Below are 20,579 nucleotides of genomic sequence, written 5' to 3' on the forward strand. Positions count from 1 at the left end.
CTCTTAGGATGTGTGCATGTTATTGCAAATATAACATTTCTGAATGTCACCTCTCTCCCTCAGAGCACTGACACAAGTCCTGCAAGCAGCCTTCATTCTCTCCCCATCAGCCCTTGTAGTGAGAAGTCACTGCCCCTCAAGGTAATGTTTTTTCAGATCACTTCCGCAAGGCTCAACCACAAGGGGTATCTATCTAGACTGTGCTGTATAATATACCTCTAAAGCTTTCTCCAGTCTGGGCACATTTAGAAGTGTTTTCTACCACCTGCAGTTCATAAAAAGATCAAAAACTTGTTCCAGTCTGTCTGCGCCTTAAAGTGCCACAGCAACTTGAGCCTTTCTCCGTCATAGCATCAGTGGAATTTGATCTAGATGAGATGATCTCATTAATGAATCCCTTTGGGGAAGTCGCGGGGTGGCAGTGGAGGATTTATCAAATGGGCTTTTGTCAGGGTTTTCTAAGAGAAAGGGGATTTAGTTTGGTGGTTGGCAGCAGAGTTTTTGTGGCGGTTGTGGAGTAAAGAGCGCATGAGTGGATTTTTTTTTTTTGTGTGTGTGTGTGTGTGTTTGTTTGTGACCTCTTTACTGACCTACATGGAGCAGCCGCACCAGCAGGAGCAGGAACACTATGCAGAAGGAGCGCCATGTGACGCTCTGGTCCATCTCCTCCTCCGAGAGAGAGAGCGAGAGCGAGAGCCCATGCATCTGACATTGTTGGATGAAAGGGGGGAGTGGTGGGACTCGTCCCAACGTTCCAGAAAAATCTGAGTTTAAAAATAAAGCCCTGGAACCCACCTGAGACGAAACCGTGTCACTCCTTGTCCTACTTTGAGCAAAACTTCCTTTAGCGAACATTTGCTATCCCTGCCTTTTTATAATTAGCGCCCTCGGAAAGCGGCTCCCGTGGAGAGCACAGCGCCGGCGTACGACTGGGGAATGGGAGCAGACAGCGGCATGGCGGGCGCTCTCTCTCATCACTCCTCCTTGGATGGAGTGATCGCAGCGGAATGCCAAGCTCATCCATCGCCTGACGTGTTTTGCGTAACCTTTTCCCCAAACACTTTTGTGTTGTCTCTGTACAAACAAGTGGCAGGAAAGGCAACACTTTCTGACATCCTGTCCAGAGGCCGGGTGAGGCTGCAGATAATCCTGAACTCTTAGAAACCTTCCGCAGCCTGGCTGTCTCCGTGAGGTGCTGTTAAGGTGTGTGTGTGTGCGTGCCTACTGCTGTTTTTGCCCAGGGCCCGGCCACATGTGCTGTAAACATGCTACCCTCACTGCGAATTAGGCTGACCAATAGGGTCACTATAAAGACATTCAGCCCAACTTTGTTAACCTTGGGTGGTCAGGCTCATTGTGGGGAGGGAGAGAGGCTGCATACGTGTTGTTCTGTTGAATATTCATAGGGGGGGGTGAGGGTGGGTTCTGCTGGGGACCCAGTCTCGCTCTGTCTGTCTCTCTCTCTCTTCTATGGTAATGTGCAGATGAAGTGCCTGTCCGTGAACATCTCTAATGAAGACAGATTTAAGGATTCCCCTCAGGCGGCGGTTTAGAGGATGTTACAGTTTCCTATTTACTCTGTGTGACCTCATCAGGACGTGACCCCACCACGGAAGACAAAAACACAGGCTTCCATGGCATTAACGGACTAATATTTACATTTACATTTTAGTCATTTAGCAGACGCTCTTATCCAGAGCGACTTTCAGTAGTGAATGCATATATTTCATACATTTCATACCATTTCATGCATATTTTTTTTTGTACTTTACTAATATGACAAGGTCTATTTCAGAAAGAGACAAACTTTCCACTAAGTTGTGCCCACGCATGTTTTTTTGTTGAGGGGGGATATTGGAGAGTAACAGAGGGTCAGGAAACAATGGTCGACGGGGATATGATGTTGTGTTAGGAAAAACCCAAAGAAAATAACAGGCATAAAGCAGCAGAAGGCACTAAGCCTATTCAGATTTGCAACATTGGGTCACGTAGATCGCAGGGTTCTATTGTTGTTTTATAAACTGGGTATTTAAAACCCTGAATGCTGATTGGCTGACAGCCGTGGTATATCAGACTGAATACCACGGGTATGACGAAACATTTATTTTTACTGCTCTAATATTGTTGTTAACCAGTTTATAATCGTTTTGGCAGGTAGCCTAGTAGTTAGAGCGTTGGCCATATATGGTTGCTAGGGCCTGCCTCCCCTTACTGGCTGCTGACCAGACAAGGTCATGGAGAAAGAAGTGTTGTATGCGCTGTGATGCGGCCATAGTTCTTCTTAGGTTTACCAGAGGGAGAGCACATACTGTACACACACTCTTCACCCTGCTCTCCCCCTCTCTTTCTGTCCTGCTCCCCACTTCCCCTGTTACATAATACAGTGAGTGGCCTGTGTTCTGACTCCACATTCTAGACATTACCTTCTCTTCTATGGTAGTGATGTGGTAGAGTGTGGTGGGTTCCCGAGTGGCGCGGCGGTCTAAGGCACAGCATCTCAGTGCTAGATGCGTCACTACAGAGCCTGGTTTGATTCCAGGCTGTGTCACAACCGGCCGTGATTGTGGGTCCCATAGGGCGGCATACAATTGGCCCAGCGTCGTTAGGGTTTGGCCGGGGTAGGCCGTCATTGGAAATAAACATTTGTTCTTAACTGACTTGCCTAGTTAAATAAAGGTCAAATAAAAAATGTGGTGGCTCTATGCTCAGTGTTCACCTTCCCCAATGCAGTAGTGTGTGACTTTCTCTGCTCTTCATTCCAGGAGCGGGGGAGGGAAGAGGCTCTGGTGCTGCAGCTGAGGGAGAAGGACGAGCTGATCCTCCAACTGCAGGTTGAACTGGTGAGAGGCACACTGTAGCACTGTGGGAGAACAATGTCTGAACATTGAATGTAATGTATGTGGGTTCTTCCATTAGAAATTCAGTTCACTCCCGATATACAGTACAATTCAATATAGAATGGGATACGGGAGGTGCACTAGTGACTTCTCAGGATGCACATGTGCTGTCTTTTAATAGTTGCCTGTGCAAAACAGAAACAACTGGGTCCGATTAACATAGAAGCTCCTTATCGGTTTGTAGCATCTCAGCATGGTGCACACAGACAGCACTTCATCAAAAGGGCACACAGACAGCATCTCAGCCTCTAGTCCTTCCTTTGACAACAGCAGAGGGCACTTAGGAGACTTCTATCTTTCTCTCTCTAATTCTCTCCCTCTCCATTTCTTTCCTTGTTTAGGACTTTCTCTCCAGCTTATCACACTCAGCACTGCTCTCCTCTCCCCATTCATAATAGAGATTAAAGAGAAATATGAAGATTGACTAACGAAGGGAAAAGTAGTGTTGTTGAATGTTTATTTTAATCGGCTTTGATCGCGTTTGATCAAATTTAGAAGCAAACATATCTTTTTTTTTTACCTAGCTTTGTATTTGATTTGAAAACAAAACAAGTCATTTGGTTTGTTGTTGTTTTAATGGAGAATTTATGTTCCCAAAATAAACCGAATGTAAAGTGTTTTTCTGGGTTTGTAGAGCTGTTGGTATTGTACTGAAAAACATGTATAATTTGACATATTGCCCCTGAGGCTTCATTTGTTATTTTTTATATATAACATGTCATGATGTCTAGCACTGCCAGTAGTGATGTCTAGCACTGCCAGTAGTGATGTCTAGCACTGCCAGTAGTGATGTGGCAGAGTCAGTTCCTGTTTGACATCTGTGTGTTTGCACATTCTGGTTCTAGGTACCGATTGCTCCTCTCTCCTTCTCTTCAGACTACCATATGGTCCATAAGAAAACACACTAAGCAATGTGGTGTTGGCCCAGCTCAGATAAGGATGACCCAATCAATCAGGTTCCTCATTGAAACAAGGATCTTAGCCAAAGACGAGGGATGTTGGGAGACCTCCGTACTGTTTGAAGTCTGGCGCTGGTGGTGTGACGATACTTACTCTCTGGCAGATTGCATGTGGCATTCACCAGCCATGTTCGCTGCACAGCATAACCCACTTTTAATTCAGGACATATGCCTCGGATTGCAAACCAGAATTGAAACCCTAATTGATAGAATTGATATTAACAGAACGTAATGCTCACCAGCATCATTTGCAGGGGAATTGTTGGCAGCCCCCTCCCCCCGCCCCCCAAAAAGGGCGGTATTTTCAAGGAAAAGGCAGCTTTTAGCCAATCTCCCCTCTAGTCCGCTGCTAAATCTGTCAGCTGAGAAGTGTTCATTATGCCAGAGTGAAACCTCACAGCGCATTGGCCAGTACTACCTGTCTGTTTTTATTAGCCTTTTGTTTTCTCTGGTGCACTTTGCAAGGTACCATGGTCCAAGGTTTGGTTGCGAAATCCTCCCGGCGTGTCTTTCAAAAAACGTTCATGCCCCAGTGGTTTCAGGGTTTGTTACTTGGATGGAGTTGAATTTTTAATCATTTTTTTTGCATGTGGTGTTTCTTAAACCGTGTGCGCTAACTGTTAGTAGTAAGACCAATGATGTACAGTATACAGTAAGACCAGGGCCTGGGATTTCTCATTGTCAGGCCACTTGATCAAGCCAAAACTCCTGTCCCTAACTCTGATATATCCTTTGGGCCAGGAGTTTTTCCCGACCCTGTGACCTGACCTGGGAAAACTCCTGGCCCCTAGTTTGGGTGAAATTCCTGATGTTGGTCTGTGTGTTCTGTGTACAGGAGAGTGCCAAAGCTGCCCTGAAACCCATCTGCCAAAAAGCTGACAGAACCACGCAGACTGACCGCCCTGGATCAGAGGTGAGTACACATCTCCATTTGGAACTGCTGAGGCTCCCAGGCGGTTTAGCATCTGTCATCTTTACAATTGAATATGGTCTCACATATATCTTTCTTTTTGGAGATGTCCCAGATACACCGTAGCTTCAGTGGTATCTCATTGCCATTATAAAGTGATGTCTATTCCCTGAGAGCTCTGTGTTCAGTTTAGCCTGCAACAGATGACATGGCCTGCCTGGCTTAGGGAGTTGGAACAGTCTGGGAACATGGGGGCCGTAACAGATGACTGCCTAAAAAAGGCTTTCCTGCAATAGCAACAACAAAAAAAGCATACTGTGTTTGCTTCTTCCTAGATGTCTCCGGAAACTTTCCCCACTGTGCACACAATTTACAATGGATATCGTTTTTAAAGTTGCAAAATGTAAATGTTTGGGGCAACGTGTCCAAATTCACATAGAAATGTGAGTTATAGATCTGTCATTCTACTTGAAAACAAGTCTAAATAGCAGTAGATCTGTTCTATGTATGCTATTTCTATGCTTCCCGTTCTTAAGTTTCATCTTTGCATCTTTGACTTTCGGTTTTGTACACCAACTTCAAACAGCTGAAAAAACAATATTTTTGGTGATGGAAAAAATATATTTTAGATGGTACAATGATTCTCAACACTACACTAGCTTAGTTTGTCAAATAAACTGAAATTAGGAGTTTTAGCAACCAGGAAATGGCATCGTGATTTCTACATAGTGCACTTTTAACGAGGCTAAGTAGTCCTTTACACACACACAGCACACATCAATATGTTTCTCACAATGACCGCATAACTAGATTGAAGATACAGTTCTGAAAATGACACGATGTGATTGACAACAAAACGTGCGTGTAGGCTATGTGTGCTCTTTCATTTATGTGTCTAGGAGTTTCTCGTACGAAAGGTTTGTCTGTACAATGTGTCGAAGCACATATAGACCAAAATGGTCACTTAATCACTTAGTTAAACCTGGGAATGGTGGTTGTCTTGGAGGAGGGGTGCTGTTAGTCCTCATTTATATTGCTGCCGTCACACGCTGTTTGCCTACAGCTAAGCAGAGGAGAAAGCACTGAAAGCAGGGTTCATCATCGCCATCATTTATCTTCTATCACTCCGAGATGGCTTTTAGTGGCCGCAGCATTTCTGTGCCCATAGAAAGATAAGCTTGTGTGTCTTTTTTTTCTTCTCCTCGTTAAATGTCTCTAGTCTTTGTTTGCTGTTCTTACTAATGTGTTTCCATAATGCACATTCAAATGGCCCCCTGTAATTGCCTCTCTGTCGGTTCGGGGCCTAATGCAACACAAATGTGTGTCAGCACCCCATTATACTTGGCCTTGAGTGTCATCACTGAAAAGAACACGGGGCGAAGTGGAGATTGTGCCGGTGAAAAGAACCCGCATATATTATGCTATTGCGTCTTAAGGGCTGTTGTTGTTCTCAAGCGTCCCTCTTCTTTTTGGAGAAGTGGTGGAGTTGAGAAAGATGTGTGTCCCCTCTCACACACTTTGGATACATCAGCTGTTTCATGCACTGAAACATGCATTCCACATGACCACATCCTAAACCGTACATGATCATGGCACCAGCTGGCGACCCGTTGCCTAGTTTTACAGGTTACTTTACTCAGCAGCAGCAGATGAGTTGCCCATTTTTAGTCTCCCGTGAGTAGATACTGCAAACCTATATAGGTTACTGCATCGAGGACAGGCAGATATAGAAAGTGTGTCCACAAGTGGGTCAGCTATTTTGAAAGGCTGGTGCGATTTCAGGAGGTCGTCTTGTTATTTCATATTTTTTTTCTGGAGCACCCTCTTTCTCTCTCCCCCTCTCTCTCTATCTCTCCCTCCCTCTCTCTCTCCATCTGAGCTAATTAGCTTACAGGCAGAGGCAGAGCTAGCGCTGTCCTTTCTCCTTCCAGGCCCCCCAACACCACCAGGGACTGGCCTGCCCTGTTTTTTCCGTTACCGGACACTCTGTTTTTGGCATCAGTCCTGTCCACCCTGCTCCCAAAGAACCAAGGCTCTGGAGCAAAGACTTCTCAAAGTCCTGGGAAGTTATTAAGCCACACAGCCGGAAGGGCATGTTTCTCCTACATAGGTGGAGCAATGAAGGGAGGAAGATTTGGGTTTGAAAGTAATACCTGAAGTGTAGATGGTCAATGACAACTGGGGAGCAAGGCAGTCGAATGACTCGACAAACTGAATAGATGTGAATCCTCTCGCTTCTTCAGACTGTATTTAAGGATTAGAGAGAGAGCGAGAGAGAGATTTATGTCCTCCAGAGACGTTTAAGAGCTCGAGGTACAGGCTATTTGAAAGTTTTTCGGGGGCTTAAATCAAATGAGATTGCTTTCTTTATCCAAGCCAATTTTCATTGGCTTTCTTAAGAGGGGACGTTTTATAGGGAATCAAAAGGTACTTGATGTGTAACACTCTGTCCCTCTTTCTTTTCTACCCCTCTGTCCAGTCTTCTAGTAGTCACTGTTGTCGCTACTTTAGTGCTTTTTGAGCTCGTTTCGGTTCGATTATTAAAAAAATAAGGATTTCGGTTTAGATATTATTATTATTTTAAACAATAAATGCATTAAGTTGGTTGAGTGCTGTAACTGCTTATCACTTATTAACAATAATTTATTCACATGACTTATTTCAGTTGTGTATATTACATTTATTTTATTTGATGACTTTATTATTTCATTCCAAGTCATCATCTCATCTCTTTAGAGCTGCTGCCTATGCTGTCTGACAAAATCACTATTTTAGTAGTTCTTCAAAGTAAATAAGGCATACTTTTATGACTGCTGAATACCAACTATCAATTACTTAGATAATGTATTTTCAGATAGAGATACCTCACGATGCAACTGCTCTCTATCCCTCTCAATCGCACATTCTTTTGTCTTTTCCTCTCCGTGTCTCCGCGCCCCACACAGACCGGACAAGTGGACGCGCAATGGATTATGGTCATTGTAGTTAATTTCCACGTTTTCTGCACTAAAATATGTCAAATATTGGCCTGTTGGAAACTACAGCTCACTACTACATAAGTCGCTCTGGATAAGAGCGTCTGCTAAATGACGTAAATGTAAATGTAAATCTGATTTCTTTCTAGAGAAACCAAACTAAATGGAATTCAAATAATTGAACCATAATCGGCCAATTAGTTGTTTAAAAAAAACAGAAAATAACAGAAATGTTGCTTAATCGCTCAGCTTTACGCTATTTAAAAGGATGAAGAGGATCGCTAGAAGCCCGGGAATTTATAGTGTGCCTGTAAGCTGTTGGAGACATTAAAATGGGGAAAAAAACACAAAGAGATAATTTCCTATAAGGGAGATATGATGTTAAATTGAAGATTGCTCTCGCAGTCATGCATCTGTTTTTAGCAATGACAGACTTATTATAGAGGCTCCATGAACATGGAGCAGACGACTATCCCCGTGCCATGTGCCCACTGTGCCAGTCAGGTCCCAGCAGGGGTCTCTGTGCTGAGAGCAAGCCACCAGGCCCTGGCAGTGCCACCCTCTCTGTTCTCCACTGTTCTGTAGACACCTGTCTAAAGATGCATGGCGACCATTTCAAGTCCCAGCCTCAAACTGCTCAAAGCTGGCCATTCTGAACTTGTTCTGTCACCGACGAACCCTTGACCCCTCTCTTTAAAATCCCTGTGATGTTGTGTCCAGACAAAACTGTGTGTAAGGATGCCTCTGCCCCCCCAAACACCCCCTGTTGGGAGTCCTCTGGTGATTCCTACATCTCTCACGTCTCTCCTCGGCCCTGAACTCTGTTCGCAACGCTTTTAGAATTCCGAGAGGCACCTTTAGAGCTTTCCACTCTTTCCTAATCTCTGATCCCAGCTGGAGAGATGGGAGCGCACCAGGGGTGTAAGAAGAGTCTTCCACTGCAACGCACTTCCCACAACAAAACTCCCCCGTTTAGTTTCTCTGTTTTGATTGTGTTGTTTTTATCTGTTGTCGGTTTATTCTCAGTGCAATCATAGTGTGTCTATGAACGAGGAGCCAGGCTTGAGGACATGAGCTTCAGAGGGAGCTGTGAGTGAGGGTTAGGAACAGCAAATAATGTGCTATTGACAGCCACTGTGTTGACAACTATATGGGCCAGGATTTGAGATTGAAACTGAGGAAGAGTGGGACGGAGATGGCTGTGTGAATTGTGAAGGTACAATGTTTTTGATAAAACCAGAGCGGGAGAAATATACATATTTGTATTTTACCCACTGTTTCTCCCCAATTTCGATCTTGTCTCATCGCTGCAACTCCCCAACGGGCTTGGGAAAGGCGAAGGTCAAGTCATGCATCCTCCGAAACATGATCCACCAAACCGCGCTTCTCAACACCCGCCAGCTTAACCCGGAGGCCAGCTGTACCAACGTGTTGGAGGAAACACCGTTCACCTGACGACCGAGGTCAGCCTGCAGGCCCCCAGCCCGCCACAAGGAGTCAATTGGCCCCCCCCCCCCGGTCAAACCCTCCCCTATCCCGGACGACGCTGGGCCAATTGTGCGCCGCCCTAGGAGACTCTCGATCACGGCCGGTTGTGATACAGCCTGGGATCGAACCCGGGTCTGTAGTGATGCCTCTAGCACTGCGATGCACTGCGATTTTTTTTTTAAGGAACAGTTTGCCTGTCGCAAAGGTTTGAATGGGATGAATATAGTAGAATGAATCAATATCACAGTAGTTTCAATATAGTTTCAAGTTTTAATGTCACATGTGAAAGTACTGTGAAGTGCCTTTCTTCCCAGCTCTAAACCCAACAATGCAATAGTCAATAACAATCTAATACTAGAAAAAAAACACAAGAAATTAGAATAGGAAAAAATTAAGTAAGTTAGCATACTATATAAACTCAGCAAAAAAAGAAACGTCCCTTTTTCAGGACCCTGTCTTTCATAGATAATTTGTAAAAATCCAAATAACTTCACAGATCTTCATTGTAAAGGGTTTAAACACTGTTTCCCATGCTTGTTGAATGAACCATAAACAATTAATGAACATGCACCTGTGGAACGGCCGTGAAGACACTAACAGCTTACAGACGGTAGGCAATTAAGGTCACAGTTATTAAAACTTAGGACACTAAAGAGGCCTTTCTACTGACTCTGAAAAACACCAAAAGAAAGATGCCTAGGGTTCCTGCTCATCTGCGTGAACGTGCCTTAGGCATGCTGCAAGGAGGCATGAGGACTGCAGATGTGGCCAGGGCAATACATTTCAATGTCCGTACTGTGAGATGCCTAAGACAGAGCTACAGGACGGACAGCTGATCGTCCTCGCAGTGGCAGACCACGTGTAACAACACCTGGCGGGACAGGTACAGGATGGCAACAACAACTGCCCGAGTTACACCAGGAACGCACAATCCCTCCATCAGTGCTCAGACTGTCCGCAATAGGCTGAGAGAGGCCGGACTGAGGGCTTGTAGGCCTGTTGTAAGGCAGGTCCTCACCAGACATCACCGGCAACAATGTCGCCTATGGGCACAAACCCACCGTCTATACTATATACAGGGTCAGTTCAATACCATACTATATACAGGGTCAGTTTAATACCATACTATATACAGGGTCAGTTCAATACCATACTATATACAGGGTCAGTTCAATACCATACTATATACAGGGTCAGTTCAGTACCATACTATATACAGGGTCAGTTTAATACCATACTATATACAGGGTCAGTTCAGTACCATACTATATACAGGGTCAGTTTAATACCATACTATATACAGGGTCAGTTAATACCATACTATATACAGGGTCAGTTTAATACCATACTATATACAGGGTCAGTTCAGTACCATACTATATACAGGGTCAGTTTAATACCATACTATATACAGGGTCAGTTCAGTACCATACTATATACAGGGTCAGTTCAGTACCATACTATATACAGGATCAGTTAATACCATACTATATACAGGGTCAGTTCCAATAGCGTATTTACAATGTGCAGGGATAGTGGAGTGATAGAGGTAGATATGTATAAGGGTAAGGTGACTGGGCAACAGGATATAAGATAAAACAGAGTAGCAGCAGCTTGAATGTGGATAAGAAGGTCAATGAGGATACAAGGTTAACTCAGTCAGTGTAGCTCTTTTGTTAGCTGTTTATCAGTCCTATTGCTTGGGGATAGAAGCTGTTCAAGAGCCTGTTGGTGCCATGCAGAAGTAGAGAATATAGTCTTTGGCTTGGGTGGTTGGAGTCTTTAACGATTTTCCGGGCCTTCCTACCACACTGCCTGATATAGATGTCCTGGATGGCAGGGAGCTCGGCCCGAGTGATGTACTGGGCTGTAGCACCACCCTCTGTAGCGCCATGAGCTGTCGTCAATGAACAGCATTCTCAGGTGTTCCTCTTATCTAGGTGGGTGAGGGCAGTGTGGAGAGCAATTGAGATTGTGTGATCTGTTGTGGCGGTATTGAAATTGGAATGGGTCTAGGGTGTCAGGGATGATGGAGTTAATGTGTGCCATAACCAGCCTCTCAAAGCACTTCATGATTACAGAAATGAGATCACCCAATCCTCTGGGTCAGTGACAGCCCTCACACCCGGCTTGATGTTTTTGTTTTCAATGCGTGCGTCAAATGCATTGAGTTTGTCTGGTAGAGCAGCATCGTTGGGCAGATCACGGCTGGGTCTTCCTTTGTAATCTATAATAGACTGTAGCCCACCTGCCACATGCGGAGGGTGTCGGAGCCTATGTAGTATGATTCCACCTTATTCCTATATTGTCCCTTTTCTCGTTTGATGACTGTGGAGGTCATAGTGGGACTTAATGGGACTTGTACTTATTCCTGTCCTCGGCCACAGATTCAGGGTTGTATTGTTAGTCCTAGTCTTTTTATGTCTGAAGTTTGGTTGAGAGACGCAAAGTGTTGAGATTTCTAGTTTTGCATTCAAGAGTGAAAACTCCATAAATGTTTGCCCTAGATATTCATGACATAAGCGTCTTCAGCAGACATTGTCACTGGTCTCCACTGGTACTTATTTAAGCTAAGATTGTTCCTCTCCTGTCCGTATCCTTAACCAGCTAATTTAGGTCTTCGTCTCGTCCCCAATTCTGGATCAACCTCTGCCTCTCCCAACTAATGGTACAGCACTCCAGAAAGGATACTTTTTCCCCTTCATACACATTCTCCCTCTACTTACTCCTCTTTCTGCTGTCCCTTCATCTGTATCCCTGCCCATCTTTATGTTACTGGCTCTGTCCTCCTCCTCCCAGGCCACATATCAGTGCATGCTAAGGTGATTGAATGAGTTCTCGCCTGTGTCCAGAGCACAGCTCTTAACCATAACTCTTCCCGGGCTCCTGACACTGAGTCTAGCAAGGGGGAGGGGATGAGGAGCAGACGCACTATTAAGCCTGATGTAATGCCAGGGGAGTGTGGGGCGGGCCCTGGAGGTGTGGTCTGGGCGGAGGCAGGGTTATTAGGGCCCTGAACAGAAGAGGGTTTTTACAGTGGTTTTACAGTGACCATCAATTTTTACTGGCAGAGGTGTCCCTCCATCTGCCTGCTGTACAGCTGCAGCAGCTCCCCCCACCACCCAGACGCAGCCAGGGTCTTGTAAACACAGGAGGGCGTTAAGTGAGGCAGGTGCAACCCAGGGGGAGACGTAAAGGCATGCAGTCAGGGCTTTGGCACTGATCCATACTGGATCAGAGGAAGGTTATGTGAAGGAAGACAGATGTTTCTTCCTGACCTTGTGAACTGACCAGGAGACCGGACTAACTCCTGGTCCTTCATCAACAGGACTAACTCCTGGTCCTTCATCAACAGGACTAACTCCTGGTCCTACATCAACAGACATAACTCCTGGTCCTACATCAACAGACATAACTCCTGGTCCTACATCAACAGACATAACTCCTGGTCCTACATAGACAGACATAACTCCTGGTCCTACATAGACAGGACTAACTCCTGGTCCTACATCAATAGGACTAACTCCTGGTCCTACATCAACAGGACTAACTCCTGGTCCTACATCAACAGGACTAACTCCTGGTCCTACATCAACAGGACTAACTCCTGGTCCTACATCAACAGGACTAACTCCTGGTCCTACATCAACAAACATAACTCCTAATCCTACATCAACAAACATAACTCCTAATCCTACATCAACAGGACTAACTCCTGGTCCTACATCAACAGACCTAGCTCCTGGTCCTACATCAACAGGACTAACTCCTGGTCCTTCTGGTCCTACATCAACAGGACTAGCTCCTGGTTTTACATCAACAGGACTAGCTCCTGGTCCTACATCAACAGGACTAACTCCTGGTCCTTCTGGTCCTACATCAACAGGACTAACTCCTGGTCCTATATCAACAGGACTAACTCCTGGTCCTTCTGGTCCTACATCAACAGGACTAACTCCTGGTCCTACATCAACAGGACTAACTCCTGGTCCTTCTGGTCCTACATCAACAGGACTAGCTCCTGGTCCTACATCAACAGGACTAACTCCTGGTCCTTCATCAACAGGACTAACTCCTGGTCCTTCTGGTCCTACATCAACAGGACTAACTCCTGGTCCTACATCAAGGATGTACTGGTTTTCCTCTGTTTTAACATTGGTATCTAATTTACCAGGCTGTTAACCTCCCATGTTATTTCCACCCCTGGGTCCCCCCTGTTCCAGTATCACTGACGTTGATACCAAGATGTGTGTTTTTTTGTTTGCAGGCCAGAGCATGCGGGAGCTAAGTGAGTGGTTTTTGATCTGGACTTGTGTTGTTTATGTGTTGTCGTGTTTCCTGCATTGTGGACTACTGGAGAATGATCCCTACACCGTACTGCACTGTAGACTGTGTCCCTTGCACCTGAAACATAGCATGCCAGCTAGGCCCTGGCGTCTCCCAGTTAAGGTACTACTAGACCTTCACCCACCCAACCTTCTTCTCAGTCCCCTTTCTGTCTCTGACCCTCGACCCCCAATCACTGCACCCCCGTAAGCCTTCTTTTCCTGTCAGCCTTCTTCCTCCCACCTCATAGTCCTGTGTCGGCTGAGCGTAGGTCACTGCTTCATGCCCTGGCTGACCTCTGGCTAACCTCTCCAGTCTGTGATCCAGGTGCAGTACGGTCTGAACCCAGCCACATACCTCCTCTCTGCTATTGCACTGGTTTCATTAGGATTTCTACTGTGTAGTATCAATCACTTTCCCTTTGGTTCATGTTGTGGTCCTGGTGTTGCATGATGGGTATACCCAGGTTCTGCCCTTGTTTCTATTCATTTCAGTTCTATGATTGTGGTTTGTTACTAAACAGTCCCCTTCCACCCACTAACAGAGCTGTTGCTTTGACACGGAGAAGGGTGTGTGTGTGCGTGTGCGTGTGTGATTGTGCCTGCGTGTTGGTACCAGGTGGACTGGAGATGTGAGAGGAGTGAACAGACAGTGGGCTGCCTTGCCTTCTACCTACAGGGCAGTAACAGGGAGGGCAGTAACAGGGATGAAAGCTCCTGAGTAGTGTACAAAGGTGGAGCTGCTTGCAGCAGGGGGTGTTTCTGTTTCTGTTGGGGGTGTGTGTGTTTCTGTGTCTGTCGGGAGTGTGTCTGTGTATATCATCCCTTTGATCCTTTTTGGGTTTCCCCACCAAGGTACGTTTTGTTGCCTGGTTCAGACATGCAACCATACACAGACAAGTACAGTGATACAAACAACCTGTGAAATACCGCCGGACTGTGGAGTCCAACCACTTCTGAGGGTTGTGTTGGTAAATGATTTCATCATCTGAGAACATTGCTTGTCATATTCTCTAGGTTGCATTATGTGTACACCAACTCACATCACAAAGTCACTAGTTTCAAAGCCAGGAGGAAAGTGCATGTTCCTTTTTTCTTTGGGGATCTGTGCTGTTTGAGTTTGAGTCTGGCTGCTGTGTGTGATGCCCGTGTACGTTTGTGCGTGCGTGCGCTTGTGTTGTGTTTAGTGGAGAGTGTGTCTGCCGATAATTTAAGAGTTGCTCTATGCTGAATCATTATACAGGATTAAATTGAGATAAGTGCGCTGGCTCCTGGCCAGGCTAGCGTGGGCCAATCTGAACAACTACCATGTTCACCATAATGAGATGTCGTCCCAGAGGAGAAGGGCTACACGCCTCCTAGCACCTCTCTGCTCTGCTGCTAGCCACTTCCTGTAGTGCCCTTCCAGCCCCCCCCCCCCTTTATTTGTCACATGCGCCGAATACAACAGACTTTACAGTGAAATGCTTATTTACAAACCCTTAACCAACAATGCAGTTTGAAGAAAATAGAGTTAAGGAAATATTTACTAAATAAACTTTTTTTTTTAAGTAACACAATAAAATAACAATAATGGGGCTATATACAGGGGGTACTGGTACCGAGTCAGTGTGCAGGGGGGACAGGTTAGTTGAGGTAATTTGTACATGTAGGTTGGAGTAAAGTGACTTGGGGGTAGAAACTTTTAAGGAGCCTTTTTGACTGAGACTTGGCGCTCCGGTTGCCGTGCTGTAGCAAAGAGAACACTATGACTTGGGTGACTGGAGTCTTTGACAATTTTTTGGGCCTTCCTCTGACACCGCCTAGTATATAGGTCTTGGATGGCAGGAAGCTTGGCCCCAGTGATGTATTGGGCTGTACGTACTACCCTCTGTAGTGCCTTACGGTCGAATGCTGAGCAGTTGTTATACCAGGCAGTGATGCAACCAGTCAAGATTCTCTCGATGGTGCATCTGTAGAACTTTTGGAGGATCTGGGGACCAAATCTTTAGTCTTTGATCTTGACAAATCTTTTCCGTCTCCTGAGGGGGAAAAGGTGTTGTCGTGCCCTCTTCACGACTTTCTTGGTGTGTTTGGGCCATGACAGTTTGTTGGTGATGTGGACACCCAGGAACTTGAAACTCTCAATGCGCTCCACTACAGCCCCGTCGATGTGAACGATGGCGTGTTCGGCCCTCCTTTTCCTGTTGTCCACGATTATCTCCTTTATTTTGCTCACGTTGAGGGAGAGGTTGTTACCCTGGCACCACACTGCCATGTCTCTGACCTCCTCCCTATAGGCTGTCTCATCGTTGTCGGTGATCAGGCCTACCACCATTATGTCATCAGCGACTTGGAGTCGTGATTGGCCATGCAGTCGTGGGTGAACAGGGAGTATATGAGGGGACTAAGCACGCACCCCTGAGGGGTATTGTTGCCTACCCTTACCACCTGGGGGCAGCCCGTCAGCCCGTCAGGAAGTCCAGGATCCAGTTGCAGAGGCAGGTGTTTAGTCCCAGGGTCCTTAGCTTAGTGATGAACTTTGTGGGCACTATGGTGTTGAACGCTGAGCTGTAGACAATGAACAGCATTCTCACATAGGTGTTCCTTTTATCCAGGTGGGAAAGAGCAGTGTGGAGTGCGATTGAGATTGCGTCATCTGTGGATCTGTTGGGGCGGTATGCAAATTGGAGTGGGTCTAGGGTTTCTGGGATTATGGTGTTGATGTGAGCCATGACCAGCCTTTCAAAGCACTTCATGGCTACCAACATGATCATCTGCCACACTGATCCTCAACACGGGGGCCCCTCAGGGGTGCGTGCTCAGTCCCCATCTGTACTCCCTGTTCGCCCATGACTGTATGGCCAAACATGACTCCAACACCATCATTAAGTTTGCCGACGACACAACAGTGGTAGGCCTGATCACCGACAACGATGAGACAGCCTATAGGGAGGAGGTCAAAGACAGTCGTGAACAGGGCAAAACAATGCCTATTCCCCCTCAGGGGACTGAAAAGATTTGGCATGGGTCCTCAGATCCTCAAAAAGTATTTTTACACTGCTGCTACTCTCTGTTTATTACAGTTGAAGTCGGAAGTTTACAAACACTTAGGTTGGAGTCATTAAAACTCGTTTTTCAACCACTCCACAAATTTCTTGTTAACCTGTCTGGGAACGTGGGACGCAAGCGTCCCACCCCTGGTACACCCTATCAACAGCAGGTGAAATATCAAGGGCGCCAAATTTGAAAACAATTAAATGTCATAATTCAAATTTCTCAAACATACAACTATCTTACACCCTTTGAAAGATAAACATCTCCTTAATCTAACCACGTTGTCCGATTTCAAAAAGGCTTTACGGCGAAAGCATACAATTAGATTATGTTAGGACAGTACATTGAAAATAGCTGTGTGTAATGTTTTGTCAATGCAAAGACAGGCGTCACCAAAAGCAGAAAACCAGCTAAAATTATGCACTAACCTTTGACAATCTTCATCAGATGACACTCCTAGGACATTATGTTAGACAATACATGCAATTTTGTTCAATCAAGTTCATATTTATATCCAAAAACAGCGTTTTACTATGGCGTTGATGTTGAGGAAATCTTTTCCCTCCAATACCGCCAGTCAATCAGCACAACCAATTAAATAATTACTATTCGAAAACATTGGTAAAATATTATATTGTCATTCAAAGAATTATAGATTAACATCTCTTGAACGCAACCGCATTGCCAGATTTAAAAATAACTTTACTGGGAAATCACACTTTGCAATTATCTGAGTACTGCGCTCAGAAAAATAGGCTTTGCGATACAGACTAAGCGCCATGTTGGAGAGATCTAAAATCAAAAATACTATGTAAATAATCCCTTTGATTATCTTCATCAGAAGGCACTTCCAGGAATCCCAGGTCCATAACAAATGTAGTTTTGTTCGAAAAAGCTCATAATTTATGTCCAAAAAGCTCCGTGTTGTTAGCGCGTCCTGTAGGCTACTCAAAAATATTTACGTTCGTTCAAACATGTCAAACGTTGTATAGCATAAATCATTAGGGCCTTTTTCAATCAGAACTTCAATAATATTCAAGGCGGACGATTGCATTCTCTTTTAAAACATATTGGAACGAGAGTACCCAAACATGCACTCGTGCGCCAGAGCAGTATCAGCCATCCGCTTATGACCAACGTTCCAAGTCTCTTGTTCGGTCAGTTTTCACTGTAGAAGACTCAAACCACTTTGTAAAGACTGGTGACATCTAGTGGAAGCCATAGGAAGTGCTCAATGATTAATAAGCCCCTGTGTGTTTCAATGGCATAGGCTTAAAAGTAATTCAACACATCAGGTATCCACTTCCTGTCAGAATTTGTCTCAGGGTTTTGACTGCCATATGAGTTCTGTTATACTTACAGACACCATTCAAACAGTTTTAGAAAATTCAGCGTGTTTTCTAATATGTATATCCTAGCTTCTGAGTTGGTGTAGGAGGCAGTTAAAAATGGGCACATATTTTTTTCAAAATTCTCAATACTGCCCCCTATCCCCAACAGGTTTTAAGAAACTATAGTTTTGGCAAGTCGGTTAGGACATCCACTTTGTGCATGACACAAGTCATTTTTCCAACAATTGTTTACAGACAGATTATTTCACTTATAATTCACTGTATCACAATTCCAGTGGGTCAGAAGTTTACATACACTAAGTTGACTGTCCCTTTAAACAGCTTGGAAAATTCCAGAAAATGATGTCATGGCTTTAGAAGCTTCTGATAGGCTAATTGACATAATTTGAGTCAATTAGAGGTTTACCTGTGGATGTATTTCAAGACCTACCTTCAAACTCACTGCCTCTTTGCTTGACATCATGGAAAAATCAAAAGAAAAAAAAGATTGTAGACCTCCAAGTCTGGTTCATCCTTGGCAGCAATTTGCAAATGCCTGAAGGTACCATGTTCATCAGTACAAACAATAGTACGCAAGTATAAACACCATGGGACCACGCAGCCGTCATACCACTCAGGAAGGAGACGCGTTCTGTCTCCTAGAGATGAACGTACTTTGGTGCGAAAAGTGCAAATCAATCCCAGAACAACAGCAAAGGACCTTGTGAAGATGCTGGAGGAAACGGGTACAAAAGTATCTATATCCACAGTAAAACGAGTCCTATATCGACATAATCTGAAAGGCCGCTCAGCAAGGAAGAAGCCACTGCTCCAATAATGCCATAAAAAAGCCAGACTACGGTTTGCAACTGCACATGGGGACAAAGATCGTACTTTTTGGAGAAATGTCCGATAGTCTGATGAAACAAAAATATAACTGTTTGGCCATAATGACCATCGTTATGTTTGGAGGAAAAGGGGGAGGCTTGCAAGCCTAAGAACACCATCCCAACCGTGAAGCATGAGGGTGGCAGCATCATGTTGTGGGGGTGCTTTGCTGCTGTAGGGACTGGTGCACTTCACAAAATAGATGGCATCATGAGGAAGGAAAATGATGTGGATATATTGAAGCAACATCTCAAGACATCATTCAGGAAGTTAAAGCTTGGTCGCAAATGGGTCTTCCAAATGGACAATGACCCCAAGCATACTTCCAAAAAGTTGTGGAAAAATTGCTTAAGGACAACAAAGTCAAGGTATTGGAGTGGCATTCACAAAGCCCTGACCTCAACCCTATAGAACATTTGTGGGCACAACTAAAAAAGCGTGTGCGAGCAAGGAGGCCTACAAACCTGACAGTTACACCAGCTCTGTCAGGAGGAATGGGCCAACATTCACCCAACTTATTGTGGGAAGCTTGTGGAAGGCTACCCGAAATGTTTGACCCAAGTTAAACAATTTAAAGGCAATGCTACCAAATACTAATTGAGTGTATGTAAACTTCTGACCCACTGGGAATGTGATGAAAGAAATAAATGCTGAAATAAATCATTCTCTCAGCTATGATTCTGACATTTCACATTCTTAAAATAAAGTGGTGATCCTAACTGACCTACGACAGGGAATTTTTACTGGGATTAAATGTCAGGAATTGTGAAAAATTGAGTTTAAATGTATTTGGCTAAGGTGTATGTAAACTTCCGACTTCAACTGTATATATGCATAGTCACGTGCATATTACCTCAATTACCTCAACTAACCTGTGCCCCCACACATTGACTTTGTACCGGTACCCCCTGTATATAAGTAAGCATTTCACTATAAGGTCTGCACCTGTTGTATTTGGTGCATGTGACTAACAAGATTTGATTTTGATTTGATTTAATTGGAGACCTATGTGACTCAATTACCAACAGTTTGGAGGCCTATGTAACCCAATTACCAACAGATTGGAGGCCTATGTAACCCAATTACCAACAGATTGGAGGCCTGTGTGACTCAATTACCAACAGATTGGAGGCCTATGTAACCCAATTACCAACAGATTGGAGGCCTATGTAACCCAATTACCAACAGATTGGAGGCCTATGTAACCCAATTACCAACAGATTGGAGGCCTATGTAACCCAATTACCAACAGATTGGAGGCCTATGTAACCAACACGTGTCATTGTTGCAGCTATCTATTAGTTATGCCTTTGCACCAGTGAGCAGGGTGAACTTGGTGTCCGTGATAAGTTTGTCAAGGTAACGAACGGTGGTCTAAAGTGCTGACAGAAGGCGTGGTGCCCGGTGGGCCGGTGCCCGGTGGGCCGGTGGGTGACTGTCAGCAGAAGGTGTGGCGTGCTCCAGCAGTCCCCCTTCTCCCCTGCGGGCAGGGGGAACAGAACGGGGAGGCAGCACTTCGCTGGGGACAGATGGCCCGACAGACAGGAACAGCTAGGCACAATGAACAAGTTAATAAATAATTATCTCAACAATGACTACAGGAGGAGGAGGAAGAGGACAGGACAGGCAGCCTAGTTACTGTACACACAGGCAGAGAGATACTGGAGGAGGAAGAGGACAGGACAGGCAGCCTAGTTACTGTACACACAGGCAGAGAGATACTGGAGGAGGAAGAGGACAGGACAGGCAGCCTAGTTACTGTACACACAG

At 45.0% G+C, this 20,579-nt stretch overlaps 1 protein-coding gene across 10 annotated transcripts in view; it reads left to right on the forward strand.

Annotated features, from left to right (window-relative positions):
• The window catches only part of LOC115164972 (serine-rich coiled-coil domain-containing protein 1), a 110,514-nt gene that overhangs the window by 44,492 nt on the left and 45,443 nt on the right, over window positions 1-20,579 (forward strand). For 4 of the 10 annotated variants that reach the window (XM_029717942.1, XM_029717946.1, XM_029717944.1 and 1 more), the window contains exons 7-9: window positions 64-141; window positions 2,763-2,840; window positions 4,692-4,769. In XM_029717942.1, the coding sequence (XP_029573802.1) occupies window positions 64-141; window positions 2,763-2,840; window positions 4,692-4,769 (234 nt within the window). The other 6 variants (XR_003870038.1, XR_003870037.1, XR_003870039.1 and 3 more) reach the window with 3 other exon arrangements.

Source organism: Salmo trutta, chromosome 27 (assembly GCF_901001165.1).
Source record: "Salmo trutta chromosome 27, fSalTru1.1, whole genome shotgun sequence".
In the NCBI taxonomy this organism is placed as follows: domain Eukaryota; kingdom Metazoa; phylum Chordata; class Actinopteri; order Salmoniformes; family Salmonidae; genus Salmo; species Salmo trutta.